The following is a 19,289-nucleotide window of genomic DNA, read 5'->3' as shown; positions in this document are numbered from 1 at the left end:
TTAAAATATTAGGAAATATTACTTCGGGAAAATCTCACATTATTTTGGCAAACAGAACAACCCCAAAAAGCCATTTTGACTCTCCCAAAATGATCTCAAATATTCCTCTACAGTAGGAGGAAGGAAATGGTGAAAGCCTTCCCATTGTCCTTTCCCTTGCAAATCCCATTAACAAAACTGCCTGGAACCTAGGGAGTTTACCACTGTTATAAGAATTCTAAGGTCTCAAATATAAAATGTACAAGGCAAACACATACATAAGTATATATACCACATGTCAGAAATAGCACAGGAGAACAATTCCTAAGCCATTTTGACTTTCCCAATGACCTCAAATATTCCTCTGCAGTGAGGAAGGAAAATGGGAAAGCCTCCCCATTGTCTATTTGCTTACAAATCCTGTCTTAAGGGCGTATTTGCATATGAATAGGGTGAGTCTATGACCTGGATTCAGTATTAACCAACACAAAAGTATTAACCATCAAAAAAGAATGGCTAGACTGCCCAGGTAATGCAATCAGTGACCATTATCAGGTATCCTGGCAAACAGGATTTCTGCTGGAGACCGCCTCATTCTGTGATGTATGTATGATGTTTAGGGCGGGTGGGCTTGGGCTACAGGGTGGGCAATTTCAAAAGTCTATGTAAGGGCTTGCCCACCATTGTTCTGGGTTCTCCTCCCTCCTGCGTGTGGTGAGTGGCAATCCTGTTGCAACAGTTTAAAGGTAAAGGTAAAGACTACGACAAGGTTAAAGCACATAAAGCATTTAAAAACCATATTGTCAGGAAAGCATTGTTTAATGTCTGGATAAGATATAAAGACTTACTTGAAAATAAAACCCCAAGGTGGTTGTCACCGATGGAAGCAAAGGCTCAGAAAAAGCTCAATATGGAGGCCAAATGGCCGAAATATTGGGAAATTTTGGAGCAAGAAGGAGACAAATTGAAATTGCAGAGTTTTGAGAAATTAAAAGATAAAGTGCGAGACTGGCTTCACTATTATCAAATAAGAGAGGCTTATAATTTGGACAAAAAATTGGCTTCCAGGTGGAAAAATCAAAATTGGAACCAGAACTGCTAGACCCCAAAACTAAGATACTTTCAAGAATGTATAACTTGCTGTTGAAATGGAATACGCAGGATGAAACGGTTAAATCTGCTATGATTAAATGGGCACAAGATGTTGGACATAACATTATGTTTGCTGACTGGGAACAGTTGTGGACCACAGGTATGAAATTTACGGCATGTAATACCCTAAGAGAGAATATTATGAAAATGATATACAGGTGGTACATGACACCAGTCAAGCTTGCAAAAATATATCATCTGCCCGATAATAAATGTTGGAAATGTAAAGAAAATGAAGGTACATTCTTTCACCTTTGGTGGACGTGCCCAAAGATCAAGGCTTTCTGGGAGATGATCTATAATGAAATGAAAAAGGTATTTAAATATACCTTCTTGAAGAAACCAGAGGCCTTTCTTCTGGGCATAGTAGGCCAATTGGTGCCAAAGAAGGATAGAATTTTCTTTATGTATGCAACAACAGCAGCAAGAATACTTATTGCAAAGTATTGGAAGACACAAGATTTACCCACCCTGGAAGAGTGGCAGATGAAGTTGATGGACTATATGGAATTGGCGGAAATGACTGGCAGAATCCAAGACCGGGGAGAAGAGTTGGTGGAAGAAGATTGGAAGAAATTTAAAGACTACTTGCAGAAATATTGTAAAATTAATGAATGTTAAAATGATGTTGGATTGAAATTAAGTGGCATTAGCAACAAGGTTAATAAGAATATGCAAAAATGGATTGATAATGGATGAAAACATATAGCTATAATATGTTAAGATATAGAGTTAAGATAAATGAAAGAGGGTAAGGATTTGCTGAATTGATTATGTAAATGGGAATACAAAAAGGGGAGGTGTGAGGAGGTCAAGGAGACAAGCAAATGAGCTTAAAGATATCAAAAAATGGATTTGTTTTTAATTTTTTTCCTATCTATTTGTTTCTTTTGTATTTTGTTTTTTTCTTTTTCTTCTATGCATTTTTGGATTTGTTGTATTTTTCTTTTTTTTCCTTTTGTTGTTTTCTTTTTATTCTGTAAATCTCTGTTTTTTGTAAAACCCTAATAAATTTATATATATATATATATATATATATATATATATATATATATAGGTAAAGGTAAAGGGACCCCTGACCATTAGGTCCAGTCGTGGCCAACTCTGGGGTTGAGGCGCTCACCTCGCTTTATTGGCCGAGGGAGCCGGTGTACAGCTTCCCGGTCATGTGGCCAGCATGACTAAGCCGCTTCTGGCGAACCAGAGCAGCACACGGAAACGGCGTTTACCTTCCCACTGGAGCAGTACCTATTTATCTACTTACACTTTGACGTGCTTTCGAACTGCTAGGTTGGCAGGAGCTGGGACCGAGTAATGGGAGCTCGCCCTGTTGCAGGGATTCGAACCGCCGACCTTCTGATCGGCAAGTCCTAGGCTCTGTGGTATAACCCACAGCGCCACCCGCGTCCCGTTGCAACAGTTTATTTTCCTTTAATAAATATCAGGCTTACTAGCCCTATACAGGGCTGCCTTCAGATGTCTTCTAAATATTGTATAGTTACTTAGCTCCCTGGCTCGGGGGTTACATAATTCCATACCCTCCAATGAAAATAGGGATGTACTACCATACCCTCCAACATTTTTCCAAGGGAAAATGGGACATTCTGAGATCAAATCAGAAACAGGGGCAGCTTCTGTAAATTCAGGACTGTCCCTGGAAAATAGGGACACCTGGAGGGTCTGTTATGATCAGCCTAGCAGAAAAACTCTTAATATTCATTGGCATGTTTCTTCTTGGAGGCTGGTGGGGCTGTGTGATTTTTGAAAATATTTTTTATTAGTTTTCAATTACAACCCAATGATGACCTCATTATAACGATGCCAAATTATAATACAATTACACCCCTGTTCTATATCATTAGGGAAGTAAGGGACCAATAATTCAAATACCAAATTATATAATTTAGGTGCCCCCCCAATGTGCTAGAATTGATGGTTTGGTGATTTTCTTTATATCTGCGTTCCAAAATCTTATTAATTTCAATTACATTCAAGTCAAGATAATAATCCCATGTATAACAACTGCAATATTAATAACTTCTATTTGTGTTGACACATTAAATGGTTTATGAAACTGCAAGTGAGGCACTCAAACTATATCCTTGTTCTTCCTGTGTGTGACAATTATTCTGTCTGTGATGTTTCTTCCTGACTTTTTTAAATGTTATGTCTATTTTTCCTGGTTGTTGCTGTTCTCCATCATGCCTTGGGCGGAGCTAATATCCCATTGTTGTTTCAGAGATTCTTCAATGCTCCGTCCCATGCTTTGTTGTTTTGCAGCTTTGACAATAGCTGCAAAAATCACAGCTTCCCAATAAATAACCTGTTTTTGCCATTTTCCCTCTCAGCTTGGGAAAAAGAGTGATCTGTCAAACTGGAGATGACTCAGTAATGAACCTTATCAGTTCCTTGGCATGTTGGCAGATTCCTTTTACCCTTCCATTCGGCTGGAGATACTGTATTTTTCGCTCTATAAGACGCACCAGACCACAAGACGCACCTAGTTTTTGGAGGAGGAAAACAAGAAAAAAAATATTCTGAATCTCAGAAGCCAGAACAGCAAGAGGGATCGCTGCGCAGTGAAAGCAGCAATGCCTCTTGCTGTTCTGGCTTCTGGGATAGCTGCGCAGCCTGCATTTGCTTCATAAGACGCACACACATTTCCCCTTACTTTTTAGGAGGGAAAAAGTGAGTCTTATAGAGCAAAAAATACGGTAATTATGCACTTGTACTTCCAATTAAATTAAATTGCATTGTAAGTCCTTTTAAAATTTTCCAGTTCAATCTGTAAATAATAAAGGATAGGGAAAAGTCAAATCTAAATTTCCATCATATTTTTTTTACAACATAGAGCTTCCCTCCCTTTGTCCTTTTTTAAAAAACAACAACACACAGTTCCATTTAATGTTGTATTCCATATCTACAGTTTCCTCCTTTTTCCTCACTTGTACATATAAAAATTGAACTAGCATTTAAGGGAGCATTGCCAAATCATAAATGTAAAGGGGGAAAAAACTTTATATAAAGAAGCCATAGGCTCCCCTCCCCCCGCATCGTCTTTTGCACTGAATAAAGTTTTCTCTCAAGTTCAAACCTTAACAACCTTGCAGTTGGTTCTGTTCCACAGTTTGTGATCTCATCTTTTCTAGCACATACCTGTACATTAGTCCAAATTAGGCTCTAATTAACAGGAGAACCTCTGCTTTTCAATGGAGCATTATAAGCAGGTGAAGTGCTTTTGCACTCAGTGCCTCCCTGCCTCACACATTCCATGCCACAGCGAGAGCCAGGTACTGAGAGAGAACTGCGAATGAAGCCTGTTCCCCCCTGTCCCTGGGGGTAACTTGCAAGGATAATTACCCTCAATCATCCTTGTTTCTCCTTTGCTAAAGATCTCCTGCTGTCGTGGGAGCTGCCTCCATCAAGGCAGACTGCAACCAGAAGTCTGGGCAGACTTGACTTGGCAATCTAAGAGGCACTTTAAATATAGTGAATCCAATGGCAGGTCGTGTATGAAACCACTGAAATGCAATTCGTCAGGAGGAAGAGATCAGTGCTACCATTTTTTGATTGATTGGACACAATGGGTTTTTATCATTGTTATGTATTGAAGTCCTCACGCTGGCCACCAGGGGGTTTTGTGTATATAGTTTTCACTCAGGTCCACGTAAGTTAATTTAGGCGGGAAACCCTGGGCTATTGTTACAATGTTGACAGCCGGCTGCCTATAAAAGCAGGCCGGCTGAGCTGTTTGCTGTTCAGTTCAGTTCCAGCTTACTTATAAAGAACTACTTGGAGAAATCTCTGTGTCGTCTGCTATGTCCACCCACTACTTAATAATCATGCTACAGGTTTTAATTGGCTTACCAATCCCAGGATGTCTGTGTTATCAACAGGCATACTCCTGTAACTCAAGATAACAATGCATCTGATAAAGAGCCACTCTTAAATTATTTTAACAGTGACTGAGAATCCTGGAAACTTTGTTAAGGGAGCTGGCCTCACAAATCTATGATTCCCAGCAGCGCCCATAACAAACAACAGTTCCCAGCATTCTCCACGGCTTTTAAAGTGTTGTAAGAGTGCTTTAAATGTCAGGTATGGATGTCACCAGAGTTCAGCAGAAAGCGCTCATGTGTGGACAAATGTAAACCAAAGTACCGGTACACATGGAAACATTAGATCTGTGTAATCCACATGCATATTAACACACTTCGTGTGTTCCACAGCCTGAGAGTTCCCAGTTACGGGTAACATTTAAACCGAAATCAAAGAACTTTTTTACAGATTTTATAGATGTGGCTCCCCTTTCTTAATCTTGCAGATTAGGAAGCAGCCACTGCTACTCAAGACCCAACCCACTGCTGAGGACCCACCAGCTGGTGAAAATTCTGTCATGCCACCAAAATGACACCGGATGGATAACACTGGTGGAAAAGAGCTGTGGGTGGGTCACTGATGGGAGCAACCCATCCATGCCAGATCTTATACCTCTGCAGTCCACAGCTACACCTCCATCAATGGAGCAGCTGAACACTAACCTGATATCTGACCCAGGAAATTTCCCTCCCGTGAACTTCAGTAGGAGAGGTAAAACGTGTTGGGAAACTGTGTACGTGCAGCTACTCACAGAGTCAATTAAGGTTTGGCAGCCAGCCAGAAGGCAATCTGAAGGAGTAAGTCTGCCTGGTGATAACAGAGGCTCCCTGATTGGTCAAGCTCTCTCAAGGGAGTGATAATTAATGGCCTACTAACTGGTAGTTCAAAGTTTGGAGTTCAGTGGTTCAGTGTGTCAGTGAGTGTAGGAGTTGTGAGTCGTGTCAGAGAGAGCTAGCAAAAGATCCGTGTTCTGTTCCTGTAAATAGTCCACTGTATATAATAAACACCTAACTACAAGTTCCTGGTTCCTGCTTCGTCCATCCTGTCTGCAGCCAAGTTGCCAATTGCTTCCATGGATTCTGCGTATACTCTGCTAGGTCTGGCTAAGGTCCTGAAACTAATCAGAAAGTTGCGAAACACCAATAGGTTTTACCAATAAAACGTTTTAAAATAATTGCCCATATATTGATTTTGGAGAAAATCCCCGATCTTTTGCCCTCCGTTTTGAGCTGAGAGACACACTTCCTGATTTTTCTGAAATACACAAGCAAAGGATAGGTTATATCTAGCAGGAAGACTGAAAAATCCTGGTGGCAATTTCAACCTGCAGAAATACACATCCCCCTGCCCCAGGAGGTGTCCACCATCGTTCCCAGCTTCCTGAAAGGTGTTTGCAGACTGCCTAGCAAGTGTGCCTTGTGCCCAGACTAACTGGTAAAAGTGCCAGCTGTCACTCAGCCTAACCTAGGTAGGGAACCATTTAAAAACCTGGCAGGCCTTCTGGCCCCCCTTGCATCAGGGATGCTTGTGCTGCTTTGACTATGAGAAAAACTTGTAACAAGCAACAATTATATATTGTCTCCCTGATTATTTAACTATATGCAGAATTCATTATGCGAAAGGCTGGGCTGGATGAATCCCTAGCTGGAATTAAGATTGCCGGAAGAAATATCAACAACCTCAGATATGCAGACGACACAACCTTGATGGCAGAAAGTGAGGAGGAATTAAAGAACCTTTTAATGAGGGTGAAAGAGGAAAGCGCAAAATATGGGTTGAAGCTCAACATCAAAAAAACGAAGCTCATGGCCACTGGTCCCATCACCTCCTGGCAAATAGAAGGGGAAGAAATGGAGGCAGTGAGAGATTTTACTTTCTTGGGCCCCATGATCACTGCAGATGTTGACAGCAGCCGCGAAATTAAAAGACGCCTGCTTCTTGGGAGAAAAGGAATGACAAACCTAGACAGCATCTTAAAAAGCAGAGACATCACCTTGCCAACAACGGTCCGTATAGTTAAAGCTGTGGTTTTCCCAGTAGTGATGTATGGAAGTGAGAGCTGGACCATAAAGAAGGCTGATCGCCGAAGAATTGATGCTTTTGAATTATGGTGCTGGAGGAGACTCTTGAGAGTCCCATGGACTGCAAGAAGATCAAACGTATCCATTCTTAAGGAAATCAGCCCTGAGTGCTCACTGGAAGGACAGATCGTGAAGCTGAGGCTCCAATATTTTGGCCACCTCATGAGAAGAGAAGACTCCCTGGAAAAGACCCTGATGCTGGGAAAGATGGAGGGCACAAGGAGAAGGGGATGACAGAGGATGAGATGGTTGGACAGTGTTCTCGAAGCTACAAACATGAGTCTGACCAAACTGCGGGAGGCAGTGGAAGACAGGAGTGCCTGGTGTGCTGTGGTCCATGGGGTCACGAAGAGTCGGACACGACTAAACCACTCAACAACAACAAGGCTGCCAATGATGGAAGCAAGTTTGATGGGGTGGTGTTTGATGTTTGATTTAATATTTGTACAGTGGTACCTCTGCTTACATACTTAATTCGTTCTGGAGGTCCATTCCTAACCTGAAACTGTGTGATTGCAGACACTCCAAGTGTCCCTATTTTCCAGGGACAGTCCCAGATTTACAGAGGCCACCCCAGTCTCCAATTTGATTCTGGAATGTCCTGCTTTTCCTTAGGACGTCCTATTTTCTCCGATGTTGGAGGAGATGGAGTTATGAGACCCCTGAGCCAAGAAGATAAGTAACTATTCAGCCTTTAGAAGACATCTGAAGGCAGCCCTGTATAGGGAGGTTTTTTAATGTTTAATGTTTTATTATGTTTTTATATGTGTTGGAAGCTGGGGCAACCCAGTCAGATGAGTGGGGCATTAATGATGATGATGATAGAATAGGATGCCTCTATTTTCATCGAAGAAACGTTGGAGGGTATGTGATTGAAGGGAAAGGATTGTCTTTTAAAAAAAAATAATATTTATTAAAAGTTTAAAGATTACAGAAAGAAAAAAAAGAGTTAAACAAAACAAATCAATACATTACAATACATAGGAAAAAAACAAAAAACAATACAGCAAGACAAAAAGAAAAGCAAAAACAATTAAAAACACATCCAATATTTCCATATCTTTATCTTTCATTTACTTGTTTCATCGACCTCCTCACACCTCCCTTTTTTGTATTCTAGTTCAATTAGCTATTTCAGCAAATCCTTTCCATCTTTCTCAATTTTTGTTCTGTAATTTATCTTAACACAATCTAACCTTAATTTTTCCACTTTGGCCCATTAACAATCTATTTTTACTTAATTCTTTATAACATTTCTGCTAAAGCCATATAACTTCATTCCAGCATCCTTCTAACATTCATTAATTTTACAGTATTTCTGTAAATAAACTTTAATTTTTTTCCAATCTTCTTCCACCGACTCTTCTCCCTGCTCTCGGATTCTGCCAGTCATTTCCGCCAGTTCCATGTAGTCCATCAACTTCATCTGCCATTCTTCCCAGGTGGGTAAATCTTGTGTCTTCCAATGCTTTGCGATAAGTATTCTTGCTGCTGTTGTAGCATACATAAAGAAAGTTCTATCCTTCTTTGGCACCAATTGGCCGACCATGCCCAGGAGAAAGGCCTCTGGTTTCTTCAGGAAGGTATATTTAAATACCTTTTTCATTTCATTATAAATCATCTCCCAGAAAGTCTTGATCCTTGGGCATGTCCACCAAAGGTGAAAGAATGTACCTTCAGTCTCATTACATTTCCAACATTTATTATCTGGCAAATGGTAAATTTTTGCAAGCTTGATTGGTGTCATGTACCACCTGTAGATCATTTTCATTAGATTCTCTCTTAAGGCATTACATGCCGTAAACTTCATACCTGTGGTCCACAACTGTTCCCAGTCAGCCATCATAATGTTGTGTCCAACATCTTGTGCCCATTTAATCATAGCAGATTTCACCATTTCATCCTGAGTGTTCCATTTCAACAGCAAGTTATACATTCTTGACAAATTCTTAACTTTGGGATCTAACAATTCTGTTTCCAATTTTGATTTTTCCACCTGGAAGCCAAGTTTTTTGTCCAAATTATATGCCTCCATTATTTGGTAATAATGGAGCCAGTCTCGCACTCTATTTTTTAATTTTTCAAAACTCTGCAGTTTTAATCTGTCTCCCTCTTGTTCCAGGGAAAAGGATTGTCTTGACCCATTTCTACCTGGCTTCAGGCCTAGATGCTGAACCTAAAAAGTCTTGGCATACTTCTACCTGCCTTGCGCCACACTAGAACCCTGAAAGCCTTCATAAGGGAGCTGCTCCAGAGGAACAACCAGGAGGGGAGAGACTTTCTGTTTCTCATCAGACAGTGGCGTTTCCAACTGCCTTGCCCCAACCCAGCCATTCCCAGACTATGACTTTGAGAACAGCAGCTGCTGGGAATAAGCAGCTGGGAAGAGAGTTCAGGGATATTTATATATAAAAAAAAGTTTTTATAAGTTGTGTATCTTTGTTTCTCCATTTGATCCTTTTACAGTACATGGTTTTGTATGTTTTGTGGTATTTTATGCATTGTGATTTGCTGTTATTTTTATTGATTGTAGATTGGTAATTCTTTACTGTGGTTGATAAGTGTGAACTGTTTAATTATTCTTTCTTGATGTTTACTTTTACTGTTTACCATTAGATTCTGATGGATTGTTGAATGTTGCTTTGTTTGATATAAATTGTTCATTTTAAAGTTATTGTGACTTTTATATTGGATCAAATTGTTACTATTAACGTTTGAGGTTTTATTATGTTTTTAATGTGTTGGAAGCCACCCAGAGTGACTGGGGCAACCCAACCAGATGGGCAGGGTATAAAATAATAATAATAATAATAATAATAATAATAATAATAATAATAATAATAATTAGTAGTAGTAGTAGTAGTAGTAGTAGTATTTATTTCAAGCAAAGGGGACAGAGAACTTCACTGAACACTCTGAAATACCAGGAAATGGAGGAAGTTTTTTGTTCCACCCCCTCCCAAAAAAAACAACAGGGGACTTTTACAATGATAATTAAAAAAAACGTGATTGTGGAGTGTGTGGGTGGAGATTCTCAATTTGCCTTGCAAAGCAATTTAGGAGCCTTCTTCACCCGTCCCTTCCTCCTACTAGCTGCAGTCTCTGAAGACAAAGCGAGACTCTGCTGAGGATGGTTGACTCCCAAGTAATAGAAATGACAGGCATCTCCATTGATAACTTCATGGTGAGTTGTGGCTAGTTTGGCATAGGCTCAGCTTCCACAGTGGGGCAACGGAAGGGTGAGGGTTGGGATTTGAGACATGTCATTTGGGATGCTTACAAGTTTAAATCGGAAATATTATGAATGGAAGTTGTGGGCTGAAATCTTTCAGGGTGGGGAGCTTTGTGGATTTGTGGCTTTTTGGGCTCTCTAGAGTATCTCCCTTCCGAAAGAGGTCTGTGCAAGTCTAAAGATGTAGTCTCAGCCCCAGAGAGGGAGTTCTATCCTAAGGCTAGGAAATGTTGCAGAGAGGAGTGGGCAGATCAAGCTGTATTAGCCAGAGCAACTTCTGGGGTGCTTCTGGATTGTAACTTTTTTAGGTGGGTTTCATTCACGTGTACTGTCAAATTAAAGTTGTGCAATTATATTTGATTGGAAGGTTTTCTGCAGCAAAGACTCAGAAGGTGCTTGTGGTCCATTCTTGAGTCTGTGGATCGCTCCTTCCACGTATCGCTAAGATGTCAGCATGGCCACACAGAGGCAACTGACACGCAGTTGTCTGCTTTGGACTAGCTCACTCTGTGCAAGTTGCGGCTGCGTGTGTGTAGAATAGCATGTGTGTGCAGGGGGGGGTGGTGGTTGCTGAGTGAAGCCTAAAGAGGGTGCCATGGCAAAGGGGATATGAGTCCCAGTATGCAAATGGGTTTCAGAAGAAGACACCTTTGAGAAGCTGAGAGCAGGATCTGGGTGCTTTTCATCAACAGGAGGAAGTTGCTTGCAATGGTGGTTTGGCTGGTACTTCACAGATTGGTGAGATTTCCGCTGCAGGCAGGACACCATAACCACTGAGTCCCATGGGAGAGAGAGCAAGAAAGCTGCTCCCCTCATCCCCCTAGAGAGAAAGATGAATTCTCATTTCTCCCTCCCTCTCTCCGGCTGGTGAGCTGACACTTAAAAACGCAGTGCGTGGGTGTGAAGGTGGCACAAAAGTCATTCTTGTCCTGCTTCTCCATTCAGTTCTTGCTGGACTGTACCACACTGCGATGGCCTCCTGTCAATCTTTTCTTTAATGGCTCAAAGCACATTTCACCTAAGTAGCAGAGCTCTAAAGAGTCTTGGGTTCAGCCTTCCAAAGAATTGGGGGAGTTCAGGCTAATTGAACAGAAGACCATGCAAGTGTGTGTGTGTGTGTGTGTGTGTGTGTGTGTGTGTGTGTGTGTGTAGGCTCCACCTTCTATTCAGCCTCCTTTGCTGCTGAGAGTCTTGGAGAATATGCTTTTAAGCCTGTGTTTATTGTTGTATTGTTATGAGACAAATTGTCAAAGAATATTTCATATTGTTAGCTAATTTGAGAGGAACTGGCAATAGGGATGAGGGGGAATTCGATTCAGTTTGCATTTAAAGGCAAATTTCTCAAACTAGCACTTCCCAAAACAATATGAAAACTAAAACACCACCATCCTTTAATATTCACGCTTATCTGCATTTTGCAACTAAACAGTGCTTACAAAAATGCATATACGGTACTGGAGGAAAGTGTGCATGAATATAAATAAATTGGTGAAAATGATATACAAAATGCATTACATTTGGGGTGATTGCTTACAAAAATGTGTACATTAGTCAAAACTTTATACAGAAATGAGAGAAATTTGCACTGAAATGCCAATGAATTTTCATGAGGTTTTGTTATTGCAAATTTCTGCAGAAATTTGGAGAGAAAAATTAATATTATAGAAAAATTAGAAAGTGAAAGAACCAAATTTGACAGACCGCTCAATCTCTACTTGGCAGAGAGGTAGGGTTATAGTCTGAGAACTTTGTAAAAATAATCAATCAGTTAACTGACCTTAACTGACCTTCAGATCCAGAGATCTTCTCTTATTCTTATGCCACAGTCACTGCTATGCTGAGCCAAAATATGCTTGAACTGGGAATAAGTTATCCCAGTTCAGCTGGCTTTATGTCTATGGGAGCTCTGCAGTCTGCGCAGTTGCAACCACTTTGGCATATGAGGTTGATGTGGTTTTTGATCAGAGCTTCTAAATGACTCTGAACAAAAATTGCAGTGTTAAACAAAAGAATAGTTTCATTCAGACAAAACTAAAATAATCAAGAGTATGTTTTGGGGTCAGGAGGTGAGCTCCCTCCCATTTTGGGAGTTGAATTCTGATTGCCTCTTTGTGTTTACGCTCCCTTTACTGTATATGTCAGGAAAGCAGTAGTTCACCCTTCCAAGTACTTGAAACGATGTTGTTTTTAAATCACATTTCAGTCTTAAACTTGCCCCCCCAATGGTGGCATAATCGTTTGTTCAGTACCTTTAAATGTGGAGGGTGAGGATTGCACACTTTAAAAAACTGTTCAAAGAGGAGAAAGAGATGGCTTTGCTGCTTGGCACAATCAACCAATCAACGCCATGAAAACTGGACCTGCTGAGAATGGGATCCCCACGAGTCTGATCTCACCCAGAAGGCTGTGTACGTTTTGTACTTTCATGTGCAGACAAAACTGGACTGTTTTAAGTCCAGATCTTGTAGGCTAAAGAATAGCGCACTAGCTGCTCTTGGTCATTCAAGTCCAATGAAGCTATAGATCCATTGTTAGACAGGCATAATTCCTCTCAGGTCCAGATAGCAAAACAAACAGCAAAGCAGCTTGTCAGCACCAGGGCACCAGAAAGTATCAACCAAGTTGCTTCTCTGCAGCTGAAAACCACAACATCCTTTCTGAGAGAAAGTTCGTTCAAACTTCATGAGTAAACTGAAGAAATGGGTCATTGTGAGCAGCAAGGATGATTGCTATCTTGAGGGAGCAGCTTGGGCCTTATTTAGAAGTATTTGCATCAGATACGGGTCCAACAAAGGCATCAAATGAATCTGCAATCTGGCAGATTGAAAGCTGTGACTGGCAGTTCCTGCTTCAAATATGTCTCTTGAGTCTTTAGCAAATACGGGGTGATGCTCAGCTAAATTTTTACTCAGAGCAGACCCTCTGAAATTAATAAACCTGTCATATTCATGAATTCCAATAGGTCTACTCAGAGTAAAAATGTAGTTGAATACCACTTCCAGCTTTGGGGACTGAATCAGCTTGGGTTGCCCTGTTGAATGATCTGGTATTGAATGAGGGACAGAGGAGGACAACTCTATCACTCTTTCTTGATCTCTCTGTTTTTCAATACCACTGACCATGGTATCTTCCTAGATTGACTGTATGGGGTGGGTACCAGAAGCTATGAGGTTCCAAAACAATGCGGCAACAAGAGGAAATTATGGACGCATCAAGGATGGAGTGCGGGAAGTCAATTTTGGTGGAAATTATATTAAATTTTAGAGCTTATATCCAATAAACTAATAGGCAGATAGTTCTGGGGGTTATGTTTGTCACCTTTCCTGAGAATTGGGATGATAATACTCTGCTTCCAGTCCTCAGCGAAAGTGCCAGTAGTTTATATAATAATTTTGCTAGGAGGGGAGACCACCACTCAGGATTATTCTTAAAGCAACAGTACAGAAGTCAGCCTATGCTATCCTGAAGTTTTTCTATTCTAAAGGTGGCAGGCTGGTAATCCCAGCCCTAAAGGTTTATCTTGGGAAAGTAGTAGCTCAGATGCAGTACGGTATTGAGATTTGGGGGATGAATAATAATAACCTGAAAGACCTAGAAGTGTGCCAGAATAGGTTCCTAAAGTATCTGCAGGCAAGTACTTCCTGGCACCCCAGCTACCTTCCTTAGGACAGAGACAGGCGTGGTGTCTGTACAGTGGTACCTCAGGTTACATACGCTTCAGGTTACATACACTTCAGGTTACAGACTCTGCTAACCCAGAAATAGTACCTCGGGTTAAGAACTTTGCTTCAGGATGAGAACAGAAATTGTGCTCTGGCGGCGCGGCAGCAGCAGGAGGCACCATTAGCTAAAGAGGTGCTTCAGGTTAAGAACAGTTTCAGGCTAAGAACGGACCTCCAGAACGAATTAAGTACTTAACCCGAGGTACCAATGTAAAAGCGGAGATGGCTACTTTTTCGTACTATAAAAGGGTCCTGGATATGCCAGAGGACCTCTTGCCTAGACTCTGCCTGGAGGAAAAATGGAAGAAGGGTGTTAGTACAAGAAGTTAGTACAAGACCTGCTAGCCTCAAAAAACCAGACAACAGATATTTTTGTATTCCCTGGAGTTAAAAGACTGCTTAGGGATTGGATTTATAAACAGGATAATGAGGAAGACTTAACACTAATCCACCTCAGAATTCTCCCATTGGTACTATTTGCTGACGCTGTGGGTAAAAGCCTCAGCGCCTAGGGCTTGCCGATCGAAAGGTCGGCGGTTCGAATCCCCGCAGCGGGGTGCGCTCCCGTTGCTCGGTCCCAGCGCCTGCCAACCTAGCAGTTCGAAAGCACCCCCAGGTGCAAGTAGATAAATAGGGACCGCTCCGGCGGGAAGGTAAACGGCGTTTCCGTGTACTGCGCTGGCTCGCCAGATGCAGCTTTGTCCGGACAGCGCTGGCCCCTGGCCTCTTAAGTGAGATGGGCGCACAACCCCAGAGTCTGTCAAGACTGGCCCGTACGGGCAGGGGTACCTTTACCTTTACCTTTTTAACCACACCAGAGCTCAGTACTTGCAGTCAACTTACCTTGCCTCCCCAAGAACTGCATTTACAGCTCTCAGTTTTCAAACAATGCCTACATCAGTCTTAGATGGAAGTTATAGAAGTGTTCCAAGGCATTTAAGACTTTGTATTTGTGGGGTAGGTGAGGTAGAAGATCTCCCCTGTTATATACTCCATTGTCAGCTCTATCAAAACCCCAGAAAGAGATTTTTTTGGAACAGATGCTGGCACTGCTACAGGGACAGAACCTTGAAGTGAAAATATGTTGACTGTTACCTGACTGTGATCCGCTTGTCACGTACAAAACAGCCCTATTTGCTAAAGCCACTTAAAGTATTCGTGTTAGCTGCAGTATATAAAAGACAACGCTGTAGGCTGTGCAGGCGATTCATTAATTTGACTTATTGTAAATGGATGTATATCTCTGGATTTCTTTTAACAGGTTTTGATTGACTTGTTGGATCTGTAACTGAATTTGTAATGGCTTTTAGTCAAACACAATACATGATTGATTGATTGATTGTATTACATTTGTTTTAGTTTGTGGTGGGTTTGATAAAATTCGGAAAATCAATAAAAACAATTTGGCAGAAACCAAGCAGCCTAATAATAAAAATAAAAATAATTTATTATTTATTATTTATATCCCGCCCATCTGACTGGGTTTCACCAGCCACTCTGGGCGGCTCCCAACAGAATATTAAAAGCATGATAAAACATTAAACATTAAAAACTTCCTTAAACAGGGTTGCCTTCAGATGTCTTCTAAAAGTCAGATAGTTGTTTATTTCCTTGACATCTGATGGGAGGGCGTTCCACAGGGTGGGCACCACAACCGAGAAGGCCCTCTGCCTGGTTCCTTGTAACCTCACTTCTCACAGGGAGGGAACTGCCAGAAGGCCCTCGGTGCTGGACCTCAGTGTCTGGGCTGGGTGATGGGAGTGGAGATGCTCCTTAAGGTATACCGCGCTGAGGCCGTTTAGGGCTTTAAAGGTCAGTGCCAACACTTTGAATTGTGCTCGGAAATGTACTGTGAGCCACTGTAGGTCTTCCAGGACCGGTGTTATATGGTCTCGGCGGCTACTCCCAGGCACCAGTCCTGTTAGGATTCAACCTCAATCTGTTAGCCAGCATCCATCAACCACCTCCAGACCATAGCTGTCAACTTTTCCCTTTTCTTGCGAGGAATCCTATTCAGAATAAGGGAATTCCCCTTAAAAAATGGGAAACGTTGACACCTATGCCTCCAGACACTCACACAGTCTTTCCATGAATGTTTCTCTGTCTTCAAGCATTTTGGCATGGAGGCATCGCTGAATATCAGTGCAGCAGGGCCTGGGGAAATAACATTTCTATCCCTGCCACATCACCTGGTAATGACTTTGTCTTGCTTTCTGTTCCACAGTTAGATGATTACAATACGTCGGACTATGCAGAACAACTCTCCAATTACACCGACTACATGTGCCCCACGATGGATGAGAGCACCACCCATCAATTAAGGGCCTTCCTGGTCCCTTTTGTCTACATGCTGATCTTCTTGCTGGGGGGTGTCGGAAACCTGATGGTGATCGTGATCCTGTGGTGCTACCGACGCTCCCGCAGCTCCACCGAGCTCTTCCTCTTCCACCTGGCCTTGGCGAACCTTTTGCTCGTGTTCACCTTCCCCTTTGGGGTTGTCCAGAACATAGCCGGTTGGATCTTTGGACCTTTCCTCTGCAAGGTGCTCAGCGCCACCAACAGAATCAACTTCTACAGCAGCAGTCTGCTGCTGGGCTGCATCAGCGTGGAGCGCTACCTGGCCGTGGTGCATGCGCTGTGGGCCTTCCAGAAGCAGCGAGCCATCTCTGTCCACCTGACATGCCTGGGAGTTTGGGTTGTCTCCCTGTTGCTGACATTGCCTGACCTGCTCTTCACAGAAGTCTGGCCGAGCAGGGACAACCAGCCCAGCATCTGCCACTTCAGAGAATACGGCAAACACGGGATCAACGCGTGGTTGGCCACACGCTTCCTGTATCACATTGTGGGCTTCTTCCTGCCCTCGCTGGTCATGTGCTTCTGCTACATAGCCATCATCAGGGTCCTGTGCCGCTCCCAGCGGCTGAAGCGGCAGAAAGTGGTTCGAGTAGCCATTTTGGTCACCAGCGTCTTCTTGGTCTGCTGGACTCCATACCACGTGGTGATCTTCCTGGACACCCTCAATAAGCTAGCTACCGCCAACAACGGGTGTGCGGTTGAGCTGAACACGGCCATTATTCTGAGCGAGATGGTTGCCTTCAGCCACTGCTGCCTCAACCCCATCCTCTATGCTTTTGTGGGCATCCGGTTCCGTCACGACGCTTGCCGACTTCTGAACAGCCTGGGCTGCCTGAGCCAGAGCACCCTGCAGGACATCCTGGGCACCTGCAGGATGGATAGCAGCACTGCAGAGACCAACATATCGCTCGTCAACCGCCACCCTTCCTCCCCATCTTCCACAAATCCCCTAACCACATTCAAAGGCTCTCCTCCTTCCTCTTCTTGTCCTCAAGCCCCAGCTGACCAAAGGGCTCAGGAGGGAGAGTCTGGGGCTCAGCTTAGGCCAAGTCAGAAGCAAGTATCGACAGACCAAAGACTGGACGAGCAAAACCTCGCTTAGTAAGCCAGGCACCACCTTCCTGAAATCCTGTGTGTGATGAATGTGCACACTCCTTCCAGCTTCCTTGGAAGAGAGTCCCGTGATGTTGGTGAACATGCGATGCTTCCAGATACAGATCCTGCTTTTGCTTCCGAGGTTCATATTCCCTTAGTGCTTCCCCCTGCCCCCCCGGGCCTCGGAGAATGTGTAACTGTCAGCTTCAGTGCAAGCCCTGCCACTCCTTTGTGTTGAAATACTCTCCTCTCCTGCCTATTCATCCAGAGCTCTGCTGTGCCCCAGCGTTCAACCAAGACGACTCACAAGCATCTGCTCAAGTTGTGAGCACAAGGTTAGCCCAGGCATACAAAGGGGGAGCCCCACTATTAATCTGCTATGGCCCACATGACTTCCTCTGGGGCCGCAGAGACTCCTATCCTGCTGCTTACCCCGTGCTCAACATTCGGGGAGGGGGGGAATTGGGGGCTCTTGATGAAATCCACAAGCCCCAGACCCTCCCACCAGGCTTTCTTTTTTTCTTTTTTTGGTGAAATGTTTTTTTTCTATTGCTAAAACATACACGATACTATAACAAGAAATTAAGTAAATTTGAAATAAAATGGCAGATTATAACAGAAAAAAGCAGCAGAGTATGTACCGTAATCTCACTTTCGAAAAGCACAATTTCAAGGGGGGGGGGTAAGAGAGACCTATGGTTGCCATATTTCAAAAAATGAAAATCCAGACACAAAAGTTATTGAGCTTTTTTTGCCCAAAGTTGTTGATTTTTTTTAGTTTTGCCCAAATTGCTGAGCTTTTTGTGCAAAATCGCAAAAAACGATGTTTTTGAGCTATTTTAAAGGTCAATTGGCAAAAAATACACTGCCATACGTCCAAATTTTCCCAGATATTTTGCCAATTTCTGCCCGGACACTGCTTCCAGATGTATGGCAACCATGGGAAACCCCGTATATGTATGTGTACACACACACACTGCATTACGTATTACCAAATTATTCATTAACACATGGTAAACTCATAACTCATATTTGGGAATAAACCATAATCAATAAATATATTTCATTTTACCAAGTTTTTACACCTCTCTTCCTTCTCGATAGCCTTAAAAGGTTGTGGAGTTAGCAATAGCTGCAAACAAGAGATTCAAGACATCTTCTGTTCCAACTTTTAAACACCTCCTGGAAACATTTCTGTTCCATGAGGCTTATGCAGGCAATTAAGAATACATCTTTCCGTAATAGCTGATTTCTGATTTTAACATTTTAATATCGTTTATATTGTATGGCTCTATGTACAACTGTTGTTAACCACTCTATTTTATGAATAGCAGTATAGATATATTTTTAAATAAATAAAGGGCAGTCACATATTTTATCCATCTATTCATTAATATTAAGTGTTGGAAGTAATCTCCATTATTTTGTGTACAGGATTCTATTCTCAAGAAGCCTATAAAAAAAAAGTTTATATATACATTTTAATAAATAAAGGACAGTCATATATTTTATCCATCTATTCTTTAAGTGTTGGAAATCTTCAATATTTTGTGTACAGGATTCTATGCTCAACAAGCCTATAAAAACCAGTTCCTTATGTTCTGGCCTAACCAAATGTTCCACATGATTTTTATTTTAAAATGAAATGCTGGGTGAAAGGGGCTTTATAACCTAAAACCTTTGCAACTCGGAATTTTATTTTCCTCCAAAACTTCCTTCCCAACAGTTGTACCCAATCTTGCACCCTGCAGCCTTCTACAAAATAATTTAGGGAAAGGCAGGAAACCACCATGA

At 42.2% G+C, this 19,289-nt stretch overlaps 1 protein-coding gene across 1 annotated transcript; it reads left to right on the top strand.

The window, feature by feature from the left end:
• The first annotated feature begins 10,200 nt into the window (after positions 1–10,200).
• CXCR5 (C-X-C motif chemokine receptor 5) lies at positions 10,201–18,002 on the top strand. The gene is made up of 2 exons (XM_053367097.1): positions 10,201–10,275; positions 16,270–18,002. The coding sequence occupies exons 1-2, from the start codon at positions 10,222–10,224 to the stop codon at positions 17,500–17,502; spliced, it is 1,287 nt and encodes a 428-aa protein (XP_053223072.1). The 5' UTR covers positions 10,201–10,221; the 3' UTR covers positions 17,503–18,002.
• Positions 18,003–19,289: the final 1,287 nt, after the last annotated feature.

The sequence above is a fragment of the Podarcis raffonei genome, chromosome 15 (genome assembly GCF_027172205.1).
Source record: "Podarcis raffonei isolate rPodRaf1 chromosome 15, rPodRaf1.pri, whole genome shotgun sequence".
Lineage (NCBI taxonomy): Eukaryota > Metazoa > Chordata > Lepidosauria > Squamata > Lacertidae > Podarcis > Podarcis raffonei.
Note: the sequence above shows the minus strand (reverse complement) of the source record. Positions and strands in the feature narration are given on the sequence as shown.